Raw genomic sequence first — 12,783 nt, forward strand, 5'->3', positions numbered from 1 at the left:
CTCTTACTCTGTAGCAACCCCACTTGATAATCAAACCCGCGACAAGGGAGGTGCCGTGGTAGTCTGGAACGCTGACAACTATCAGCCACCTCCTCCTATTTATCCTTGGACCATGACCCCACAGACGAGCATCAGACTGTAATATCACACACCATTTCTGATTCTATTACTTCCGGCTGTCTGCCTTCCAAAGCCTCCAACCTTATTGTTCCCCAGCCTCACATGGCCCGATTTTATCTTCTCCCCAAAATCCAAACAGAACTGTCCTGGCAGACAGTTGTTTCTGCTTGTTCAAGTCCCTAATTAGTTTTCCAAGCCCCCACTTCCTCATCTTTACAATGGATGTCCAGTCACTCTACACCTCCATTCCCCACCAGGAAGGTCTTAAAGCCCTCCGTTTGTTCTTCGACCGCAGAAGCAGCCAATTTCCATCTACTAATACTCTCCTCCGCCCAGCAGAGCTGATCCTTACACTCAACAACTTCTTCGACTCCTCCTGCTTCCTTCAAATCCAAGGCGTCGCTTTTGGCACTGGCATGGGCCCCAGCTATGCCTGCCTCTTTGTAGGGTACGTCGAACAATCCTCGTTCCAGGCATACGCTGGCCCATATCCCCGAACTCTACTTCTGCTACATTGACAACTGCATCAGTGCTACCTCCTGCACCCATGCAGAACTCACTGACCTCATCTTCACGATTAATTTCCATCCTGCACTCAAATTCACTTGGACCATTTCCGACATCTCCCTAGTTTCTAGATCTCACAGTCTCCATCACAGGAGACCGACTATTGACCGACATCTATTACAAACCCACTGACTCCCATAGCTATCTGCACTACACTTCTTCCCACCCTGCTTCCTGTAAAGACTCTATCCCCTATTCCCAATTCCTCCATCTACGCCGCATCTGTGCCCAGGATGAAGTGTTCCATACCAGGTCATCGGAGATGTCCTCATTCTTTAGCAAACAGGGGTTCCCCTCTTCCATTATAGACGAGGCTCTCACTAGGGTTTCCTCGATATCCCGCAAGTCCACTCTTGCTCCCCCTCCCCCCATTCTTAACAAGGACAGAGTCCCCCTTGTCCTCACCTTCCACCCTATCTGCCATCGCATACAGCATTTAATCCTCCAACATTTTCGCCACCTCCAACGGATCCCACTAGTGGCCACATCTTCCCATCTCCACCCTTTTCTGCTTTTCGCAGAGACTGGTCCCTCTGCAACTCCTGGGCAACTCGTCCCTTTCCACCCAAACCCAGGTACTGTCCCCTGCAAGGACCATGACAATCTTTCCAGGTGAGGCAGAGTTTCACTTGCACCTCCTCCAACCTCATCTACTGTATCCGATTTGCCAGGTGTCAACTCCTGTACATCGGCGAGACCAAGCACTGGCTCGGCGATCGTTTCGCTAAATTCCTCCGCTCAGTCCGCCTTAACCCAACTGATCTCCCGGTTGCTCAGCACTTTAACTCCTCCCATTCCCAATCTGACCTTTCTGTCCTGGGCCTCCTCCATTATCAGTGAGGCCCAGTGCAAATTAGAGGAACTGTATCTCATAAGGTAGCTTACACCCCAGCGGTATGGGTAGTACCCATAGGGTAGCTTACACCCCAGCGGTATGAACATTAACTTATCTAACCCCTGCTTTCCCTCTCTCTCCTTCCCCTCGCCCTTCCCAGTTCTCCCACCAGTCTTACTGTCTCCGACTACATTCTATCTCTGTCCCGCCCACTCCCCTGACATCAGTCTGAAGAAGGGTCTTGAACTAAAACGTCACCCATTCCTTCTCTCCAGAGATGCTGCCTGTCCCGCTGAGTTACTCCAGCATTTTGTGTCTACCCACTAACCTATAGGTCTCTCTGTTAAATATCACCACCCTGGTCCCTGCTGTTCACTCTGTACTCCCTACATTGGTTTACTTCGCAAAAATACATCACCTCGTGCTTGGTTTACCATCTTATCAAATGGATGGATTCATCATCACCATAGCAGTTTTATAATAATCCATAAGACTGTCAGTCTAGATGATGTTCAAAATTCCAGTTACATGGCTGTCTTGAATCATAGTCACTAGATGCAGCTTCGAAACAGGTCCGTATGTCCAAGTCCATATAAAGAAACCATCAAGAATCAGGTTTTGTTTTACATTAACTCTATTCTAACCAATATTATCCTCCCCAGGATAGGCAATAGTTAACAGCCAAAGTGATGTTGCATCACTTTTGATTAAGTGAGAAAATCTAGGATTACGATCCAGTGATTATTCCAACTGTTTGCTGATTCCCCTTTCTGAAGGTCACAATTTGGGAGATTTTGTCAAAAGTACATGAGGAATAATAGGAGAAGCTCGCTTTGTGTTTAAGATCTTCAACTTCAAGGATACACTTTTTTCTGGGTTAGGGGTGTATAAACAAGAGGACATAGGTTTAGGGTGAGAGGGGAAAGATTAGAGGCTCTTGGGAAACCTGTTCCACAGAGGGTGGTGGGTATATGGAATGAGCTGCCAAAGGTAGCTGTAGAGGTTTGCAAATTACAATGTTTAAAATACATTTAGACAGGTACATGGAAAGGAATATGGACCTAACACAGGCAAACGTGATTCACTCCATCAGACAACGTGACGGCATGTATAAGTTGGCCTGAAGAACCTGTTTGTGCAACAATAACTATAACGGAATGATATTTTCCAAAACTATCACATCTCTTGATTCTCTTAAATATCTAAAAATCTATTGATCTAAGCTGAGCATTCATGATCGTCTGCAATTGAAAATGACAAAGATTCACCACCCTCTGCATGAAGAAATTAGTCCTCATCTCAGTCCCCAATAATCTATCCTATTTTAATACCATGTCTCCTAGTCTGAGATTCATCAGAAAGGGGAAAGATAATTCTAGAACCTTGCTTGCCAATGCCGTTAAGAATGTTGTTTCGATGCTATTTCATTCAACACAATTCAAGCCTCCTCAAACTTTACTGTAAACCAACCATCCCTGGAACCTGCAGTTCACACTGCAATATTATTGCAGCAAATACATCGTTTTCAAGGCAAAAAATACACCATATAATACTCTAGGTGCAATGCAAAGCCCCTCAAATTAACAAAGTGACTTCCTTACTTGTGTATTCTAATCCTCTAACATTAAGGACCAACATACTATTTGCCCTCTTAATCATTTGCTGCACCTACATTTAGTCTTTCAGAAACATGTGTACAGCTACACCTAGATCTCTTTAAGAGAGGTTAATCACAACCTGCCAACCCAAGGGATTCCCTTATACCACCTGTTGCTTGCTGTATGATAGCCAATTCTCAATCGACGTCCATGTTACCCCAAAATCCGTAGTCTCTGATCTTGTTGATAAATAAATGTATCAAATGCCTTCTAAAAGATATTAAATTATTTTTCTAAAATATTTTTCTGTGTTTTTAAAATTTAGATGCTTAAAATAAAAATTTCAATTAAAATGACAAAGTATATTTTACTTAAATGCATCTTCACATTGAGGATAAATATTCCATTGTTGCATTTATTGTTAATTTCTACATTGAGGAATTAATAATCCCCCCCCCCCCCCCCCCCGAGTGCTCCCATTTTCTCCCACATTCCAAGAACTGCTGGTAAATCACAATCAATCACAATAATACTTTATTAACCAAGTATGTTTTGCAACATACGAGGAATTTCATTTGCCAAGTCAGTCATACAAATAAAAAGCAACAGAACACACAAAACACATTTTAACATAAACATCCATCACAGAGACTCCACATCCCTCTCTGTGATGGAAGGTAAAATAGTTCAATCTCCTTCCTTTGCTCTCCTGTGGTCGGGGGCCTCGAGCCCTCTGTTGACGGGATGATCTTGACTCCAGTAGCCGGCGGCAGGCCCTCAGCGTCAAGGCGATCAGCTCCTGCATCGAGCGAATGTCAGCTCCCCCGCGCTGGACAATCGAACCCCGCTTCGGGGCTGGTCGAACCTTCCGCGACATTGGAGCTCCCAACACCCACGCCTCTCCGGAGACTGCGAGCTCCCGATGTAAAGTCCGCAGGCCACAGTTGGAGCGACCCCAGGCAAGGGATTGACTCCGATGCAAGTCCACGCCCCGCGATGAGGCCCAAGTTCAGTCCGAGGAGGCCTCCAGCTCCATCAATGGTAGGCCGCAGAGTACCCGATGGATGCGATCCAAAAATTAATCGCATCTCTGGCAAGGTATGAAACTGCAAGAAAAGTTTCCCCCGACCTCTGCCCACATAAAACAAACCAGAGAACATTTACACAAACTTTTAACATACACTAAAAATTTAAAAGAAGACGAAAATAAATAGACTGTTGGCGGGGCTGCCAATCATGGGGTGCCCCTGGTGGTACATGTAATGACTACTATAAATTATCCCTTATGTGCTTTAATGGCAAAATAATATCCAAGTGAGTTAGTATCTCTGGAAGGGAATATGTTCGGGAAAATAAAAAGGGCAATGGCACAAATGGGACCTGATAAATCAAATGAACTATTTATAATAGAATATCAATAAGTAATTATTAACAAGCAGGCAAATCTGTTTCAGAAGTGAATTCCAAAAAGTTAATCAGGTTCTTACCACCGTTCCTCTAAATTGTCCAGGGGCTTTATACCAAGCACGGGTATTTCCATTCACGCAGACACATAAATGGTCCATCAGGCCATTGCAATACAGAAAGCATTTTCCTAGAATTTAAATAATTGAAATCATGATGAACAAAAACAAGCACAAACTATTTGTGATAGTTTTGTGACTATTTGTAATAAGAGAAAATAAGGATTAGTGAACACCAAACAGAAAATCAAAATCAAATTGGGAAGTTGGTGTAAACAAAAAACTATGGAGACAAATGTTATTCTCTCGGCAGAATACACATTTCAACAACTTGCTACATTAAATATTATTTTGGTTACAGACATTGAATTATGCCTCACTCTGCCACTCAACAGAATTAAATGGCAAATGGTTACCAGCTGAGATCTTTGAAGTTTATATTTTGATGTGGAAAATAATCACATTGGTTTGCCTCAAGTCACATATCTCTTGCAGTTATTTTAGTAATCACCTTTATGAAATGGAGTCTTCTGTGCTTGTAGTCGTATTTTCACAACATCAAATGGAGTAACTGAAAAAGCAGAACATTTTCAAAGTATGCCCTGTTAATTAATGCTAAACATATTTCAAAGTGTAAAGGTCTAATTTTAGATGTTATTTAAATAAGGGAAGGCTCACAGCCATATTCAACCAATTATTTGGCAGAAAATCCTGTTTACACAATACAATTGTTTACTTGATATGTTACCATATTACAATACCATATTTCCTTAGAACAGAGAAGACCTTCTCATCCCATTGAATTTAGAGGGATATGGGCCTTATGCAAGCAGGTGGGACTAGTGTTAAGGGGGCATCTTGTTAGGCATGGGCAAGTTGGGATGAAGGGCCTGTTTGCATACTGTGAGGTGTTGCACTTTGGGACGTCAAATGGAAGGGGGAAAATATATAATTAACAGCATAGATTGTGGTAAAGAGGCATATTTGCATTCGTAGATTGGAGCATTGTATTAGAGTAATGAAGTCATGATACAGGTTCATGGGACTTTGATTAAGCTGCATATGGAAAGTTGCTTGCAGTTCTGGTCGCCCCTTTACAGGATGGGTCTGGAGGCTTTGGATAGAGTGCAAAGAAAATTACCAGAATTACAGTGCATTCAGAAAGCATTTAGACCCCTTCACTTTTTCCATTTTGTTACGTTAGCCTTATTTTAAAATTGATTAAATTCAATTTTTTTAAATCATCAATCTACACACAATACCTCAGAATTAAGAAGCGAAACCAGGTGTTTAGAAATTTTTGCAAAGTAATTAAAAAGAAATAACTGAAATATCACATTTACAAGTATTCAGACCCTTTGCTATGACACTCAAAATTGAGCTTCGGTTCATCCTGTTTCCATTGATTATCCTCGAGATGTTTCTACAACTTTATTGGAGTCCACCAGTGCTAAATTAATTAATTGGACATGACTTGGCACATCTGTCTATACAAGGTTCTTTAGTTGACAGTGCATGTCAGAGCAAAAACCAAGCCATGAAGATAAAGGAATTGGGCAGAGACCTCCGAGACAGGATTGTGTCGAAACACAGATCTAGGGAAGGGTATAAAACAATTTCTGCAGCATTGCAGGTCCCGAAGAGCACAGTGGCCTCCGTCATTCTTAAATGGAAGAACTTTGGAAGCACCAGGACTCTTCATAGAGCTGGCCGCCCAGGCAGAAGGGCTTTGGTCAGGGAGGTGACCAAGAACCCGATGGTCACTCTGACAGAGCTCCTATGTGGAGATGGGAGAACCTTCCAGAAGGACAATTGTATCTGCAGCACTCCACCAATCACTCCACCAGTGGCCAGACAGTGACAAGGTTAATTCCCCGGATGGCGGGACTGTCATATGCTGAGAGAATGGAGCAGCTGGGCTTGTACACTCTGGAGTTTAGAAGGATGAGAGGGAATCTCTTTGAAACATATAAGATTGTTAAGGGCTTGGACACACTAGAGGCAGGAAACATGTTCCCAATGTTTGGGGAGTCCAGAACCAGGGGACACAGTTTAAGAATAAGGAGTAAGCCATTTAGAACGGAGACGATGAAACACTTTCTCACAGAGAGTGGTGAGTCTGTGGAATTCTCAGAGGTTCTCTGGATGCTTTCAAGAGAGAGCTAGATCGGGCTCTTAAAAATAGCGGAGTCAGGGGATATGGGGAGAAGGCAGGAACGGGGTACTGATTGGGGATAATCAGCCATGATCACATTGAATGGCAGTGCTGGCTCGAAGGGCCAAATGGCCTACTCCTGCACCTATTGTCTAAGCCACTCCTCAGTAAAAGGCAAATGACAGCCTGCTTGGAGTTTGCCAAAAGGCACCTAAAGGACTCTCAGACCATGAGAAACAAGATTCTCTGGTCTGACGAAACCAAGATTGAACTCTTTGGCCTGAATGCCAAGCGTCACGTCTGGAGGAAACCAGGCCATCACCTAGCCAATACCATACCTACGGTGAAGCATGGTGGTGGCATCATGCTGTGGGGATGCTTTTCAGCAGCAGGAACTGGGAGACTAGTCAGGATTGAGGGAAAGATGAATGGAGCAAAGTACAAGAGATCCATGATAAAAAACCTGCTCCAGAGCTTCAGACTGGGGCAGAGGTTCACCTTCCAACAGGACAACGACCCTAAGCACACAGCCAAGACATTGCAGGAGTGGCTTTGTGACAAGTCTGTGAATGTCCTCGAGTGGCCCAGTCAGAGCCCGGACTTGAACCCGATCGAACATCTCTGGAGGGACCTGAAAATAGCTGTGCATCAATGCTCCCCATCGAACCTTACAGAGCTTGAGAAGATCTGCAGAGAAGAATGGGAGAAATTACCCAATACAGGTGTGCCAAGCTTGTAGCATCATACCCAAGAAGACTTGAGGCAGTAATCGCTGCCAAAGGTGCCTCGACAAAGTACTGAGTAAAGGGTCTGAATACATATGTAAATGTGATATTTCAGTTATTTATTTTTAATTACTTTATAAAAATTTCTAAACACCTGTTTTCACTTTTTTATTATGCGGTATTGTGTGTAGATTGATGATAAAAAAAATAATTTAATCCATTTTAGAATAAGGCTGTAACGTAACAAAATGTGGAAAAAGTGAAGGGGTCTGAATACTTCCTGAATGCACCGTATGCCTAGAATAGGGGGTATTATCTACGGGGTGAGGTTGGATATACTTGGATTGTTTTCTCTGGAATGCTGGAGATTGCAGGGGGATTTCATAAAAGTACATAAAATGAGGCATAAAAAAAGTGTAGACAGTCAGAACCTTTTTCCCCAGAATGGAAAAATCAAATACTCGAGGGCATAGCTTTATGGTGAGAGGGGCAAAGTTTAAAGGAGATGTGTGGGACAATTTATTTTTAAAACAGGATGGTGGGTGCCTGGAACATGCTGCTGTGGTGGTGGTAGAAGCATTTAAAGACTTTTGGATGGGCTTATGCATGAGAATGGAGGGATATGGATTATGTGTACGTATAAGAGATGGTCTTGTCATCATGTTTGGCGCGGACATTGGGGGCCAAAGGGACGGTTGCTGTGCTGTATTTCTGTGTTCCATGTTGTAATATAATCAAGCCAAACTAAAGTACAATAGATGGGAAGAAAAAGATAAGAGTGCAGAACATAGTTCTCAGCATTACAGCGTAACAATTCCAGAGAAAAAGGCCCAAAGATTCCCCAATTTCCTTTTTAAAAAGGCATGTTCATACCAATCAGTGAAGTCAAAAGTGCACCAGAACACGATGCCATCATTTGTTGGGTAGGTGTGATTCCATTCAACCTAGTGATCGTCTGAGCGCCTGGCATTTTGTTTTATTCTATAGTAGACAAGATATTGAATTAATACTTTAAAGAAAATAGTAATTCCAATTTTAAAAATTACATTTGAAAGCAAATTATTTACGATCGTTATGTCAATGTCTTGCAATTAATGGCATTCATATATTACAAGACGTGCCAAAAACCGTTTAGTATTTCTGGTGGGGACAAAAAAATTGTGATTCTTTCATTTTCTTTAACATAACTCCCATGCGCCACACAAAGTCACCACACAGATAGTGGAATGTGGCTGAGCAAGATAAACAAAAATCTAATTACTCCTGCACAAAATATTTTTTTCTAGTTAAACAGCAAGGTGCAGCTCCGAGTTATACGTCACATTAACTGTAAAGGCAAATTAATGTGACCTTGTTGATAGGAAGCTATCTGTATCATACCATATGCACATCACCATACATCTCCCCCCCCCCCAATGAAATTATTCTGCTCCATTGCTCTTAAGGGAATTTAAAAAAACCCAATATGGTTAAGGTATGTGACTCCAGCTGAAATTATGTTTTCTTATTTCCATTGATATCAGGGCAGGGGGATGGAACCCAATGTAAGGAGAGAGAGCCATAAAAAAAGGAGGACAGAATCAAAAGCTAGAAGGGAGATAAGAAAAACAAACCCGAAAGCTTTGTGCCTTAACGCGATGAGGATTCGAAATAAGGTGGATGAATTGAATGCGCAGTTAGTAGTTAAGGGATATGATATAGTTGGAATTACAGAGACATGGCTCCAGGGTGACCAAGGCTCGGAGCTAAACATGCAGGGGTATTCAATATTCAGGAAGGATACAGAAAGGAGAGGTGGGGTGGCATTGCTAATTAAAGAGGAGATTAATACAATAGCAAGGAGAGACATTAGCCTGGATGCTAAAGAATTGGTATGGGTAGAACTGCGAAATAGCCAAGGGCAGAAAACGCTTGTAGGAGTTGTATACATACCACCAAACAGCAGTAGGGAGGTTGGGGATAGCATCAAGCCGGAAATTAGGGATGTGTGTAGCAAAGGTACAGCAGTTATCATGGTTGACTTTCATCTACATATAGATTGGGCCAACCAAATTGGTAAGGTGCAGTGCCGAGTCGGAGAATTTCCTGGAATGTATACGGGATGTGTTTTTAAACCAATATGTAGAGGAATCAACTAAAGGACAGACCGTCCTAGACTGGGTATCATGTAATGAGGAAGGATTAGTTAGCGATCTTGTTGTGCAAGGCCCGTTGGGCAACAGTGACAATAATATGGTGGAATTCTGCATTAGGATGGAGAGTGACACAGTTAATTCAGAGTCTAGGGTCCTACACTTGAATAAAGGAGACTTAAGGTATGAGACGGGAATTGGCTAGGAGAGGGGTGGGGGAGGAGAGGGGGTGGGGGGGCACAAACGGCAACCTATTTTTAGTCGAGGCCGGTTTTGATTATGTTGAAATAATCGAAGCAACCTAGAAGAAGCCTCGACCACGCGGAAACCACTTTCGACCATTAAGGAGAGTAACCAAAACCTCCGGCGACCTCATGGAAACCTTGGGTCGCAGGCAAGGCCACCAGAGGTTTCTGTTCAGGTTTCCTAACTGGGACAGGGGCATTAGCCAAACCTTAGGCTTACCAAAATCAACTGTTCGGGACATCATTAAGAAGAGAGCACTGGTGAGCTTACTAATCGCAAAGGGACTGGCAGGCCAAGGAAGACCTCCACAGCTGATGACAGAAGAATTCTATAATAAAGAAAAAAACCCAAACACCTTGTTAGGTATGTAATAGAAATGGTGTTGCCTTCCTCCAAGTTAAAGGGGGAGGAGTGTTAGGTATGTGATATAATTAGCATATATAATTAGTATATGTGATGTCTTGTGCAAGTACGCATGTGCGGGGGAGACTGAAGGTGGCGTCCTGGAATAAAGAAGCTTGTTAGTGTACTCCCGTGTCCGAGCCTTATTTAAGTCTGTTCCAAGCATCCAAATACACAACACACCTGTCCAACAGATCAGAAACACTCTTCAGGAGTCAGTTGCGAATTTGTCAATGACCACTGTCCGCAGAAGACTTCATGAACAGAAATACAGAGGCTACACTGCAAGATGAAAATCACTGGTTAGCCGCAAAAATAGGATGGCCAGGTTACAGTTTGCCAAGAAGTACTTAAAAGAGCAACCACAGTTCTGGAAAAAGGTCTTATGGACAGATGAGATGAAGATTAACTTATATCAGATTGATAGCAAGAGCAGAGTATTGAGGAGAAAAGGAATTGCCCAAGATCCAAAACATACCACCTCATCTGTGAAACACGGTGGTAGGGGTGTTATGGCCTGGACATGTATGGCTGCTGAAGGTACTGGCTCACTTATCTTAATTGATGATGCAACTGCTGATGGTAGTAGCATAATGAATTCTGAAGTGTATAGACACATCCTATCTGCTCAAGTTCAAACAAATGCCTCAAAACTCATTGGTCAGCAGTTCATTCTACAGCAAAACAATGATCCCAAACATACAGCATCAAAGGAGTTTTTCAAAGCTAAAAAATTGTCAATTCTTGAGTGGTCGTTAATCACCTCATCTGAACCCAATTGAGCGGGACTGACATGATGAAAGAATGGGTCGACTGGGCTTGAATCCACTGGAATTTAGAAGGATAGAAACATAGAAAATAGGTGCGGGAGTAGGCCATTCGGCCCTTCGAGCCTGCACCGCCATTCAATATGATCATGGCTGATCATCCAACAGTATCCTGTACCTGCCTTCTCTCCATACCCCCTGATCCCTTTAGCCACATCTAACTCCCTCTTAAATATAGCCAATGAACTGGCCTCAACTACCTTCTGTGGCAGAGAATTCCAGAGATTCACCACTCTCTGTGTGAAAAATGTTTTCCTCATCTCGGTTCTAAAAGATTTCCCCCTTATCCTTAAACTGTGACCCCTTGTTCTGGACTTCCCCAACATCGGGAACAATCTTCCTGCATCTAGCCTGTCCAACCCCTTAAGAATTTTGCAAGTTTCTATAAGATACCCCCTCAATCTTCTAAATTCTAGCGAGTACAAGTCAAGTCTATCCAGTCTTTCTTCATATGAAAGTCCTGACACCCCAGAAATCAGTCTGGTGAACCTTCTCTGTACTCCCTCTATGGCAAGAATGTCTTTCCTCAGAGAGACATAAGATGAGAGGCGATCTTACAATTCTTAGAGGGAGATTCTTACAGGGTAGATGCAGGAAAAATGTTCCCGATGTTGGGGGAGTCCAGAACCAGGGGTTACAGTTTAAGAATAAGGGGTAGGCCATTTAGGACTGTTTTCCCCCAGTGAGTTGTGAATCTGTGGAATTCTCTGCCACAGAAGGCAGTGGAGGCCAATTCACTGGATGTTTTCAAGAGAGTTAGATTTAGCTCTTAGGGCTAAGGGGATCAAGGGATATGGGGTAAAAGCCAGGACGGGGTACTGATTTTGGATGATCAGCCATGATCGTATTGAATGGCGGTGCTGGCTCAAAGGACTCCTGTACTTATTTTCTATGTTACTAATTTCAACTCTCCAGATCAGCCCCGGATTTCGAAATTCTCTCCCATTCCTTCCTTTCTGCTTGGTTAAAATTTCACAACATTCCAAAACATACCCCTGCACCTCCTCAAAAAAAAACCTGATCATTAATCAGTTTTATTCGAGCACCCGTCCACAGTCCAAGCTTTAAGCTGTAGATTGCTACACCGTTGGGACAGTCAAGGTGTTGCAACAATTGGTTCGCCTTCGTGCAAAGAATCATTCACCAAATGGCTCCAAAAAAATATAATTAATTAACATTACACAGCGCCTGATATACCATATACTACACAATGTACATGTAATAAACTGCCATGTTCTGAACGAAGTGATCACTCGCTCAACAAGAGTACGTTTTTTCCACAATATCGAAGTGCTCCATCTATTACACTCGAAACACCCAAGGTAAAATTCGCAGTTACCACGCAAAAATAATTGGTGACATTTCGAATTGAGACCCTTATTCAGAAGGTCACCCATTCGTTCTCTCCAGAGATGCTACCTGTCCCGCTGAGTTACTCCAGCTTTTTGCATGTTTCATTATAATACATTCACTAATCACACGCTCAATTTCGCATTTCTAGGTATCCTAGTCTCTGTTCAGTGAAACAATGTATTCACAATGATTTTAATTATGATTGTAGAACTACATATATAATTCATTGAAATATAAGGAACACAAAAGGCATTTACACCATTCAATACTGTATCTAAAACTACTGTGAAGCAAATATACTAATTTCAATACAGCTACATATCAGCGTTACGTTATTAATATTATTCAGATTGAAAGGTA

General features: G+C 42.6%; 1 protein-coding gene across 2 annotated transcripts in view; it reads right to left on the bottom strand.

Annotated features, from left to right (window-relative positions):
- The window catches only part of slc25a40 (solute carrier family 25 member 40), a 53,040-nt gene that overhangs the window by 39,798 nt on the left and 459 nt on the right, over positions 1 to 12,783 (bottom strand). Inside the window, exons 2-4 of one of the 2 annotated variants that reach the window (XM_033012996.1) lie at positions 8,337 to 8,444; positions 5,095 to 5,154; positions 4,608 to 4,714 (exon numbers count right to left, since the gene is read on the bottom strand). In XM_033012996.1, coding sequence (XP_032868887.1) covers positions 4,608 to 4,714; positions 5,095 to 5,154; positions 8,337 to 8,433 — 264 coding nt within the window. In that variant the 5' untranslated portion in view covers positions 8,434 to 8,444. The remainder of the gene's footprint in view (positions 1 to 4,607; positions 4,715 to 5,094; positions 5,155 to 8,336; positions 8,445 to 12,783) is intronic. The other variant, XM_033012997.1, reaches the window with a different exon arrangement.

The sequence above is a fragment of the Amblyraja radiata genome, chromosome 2, assembly GCF_010909765.2.
Source record: "Amblyraja radiata isolate CabotCenter1 chromosome 2, sAmbRad1.1.pri, whole genome shotgun sequence".
Lineage (NCBI taxonomy): Eukaryota > Metazoa > Chordata > Chondrichthyes > Rajiformes > Rajidae > Amblyraja > Amblyraja radiata.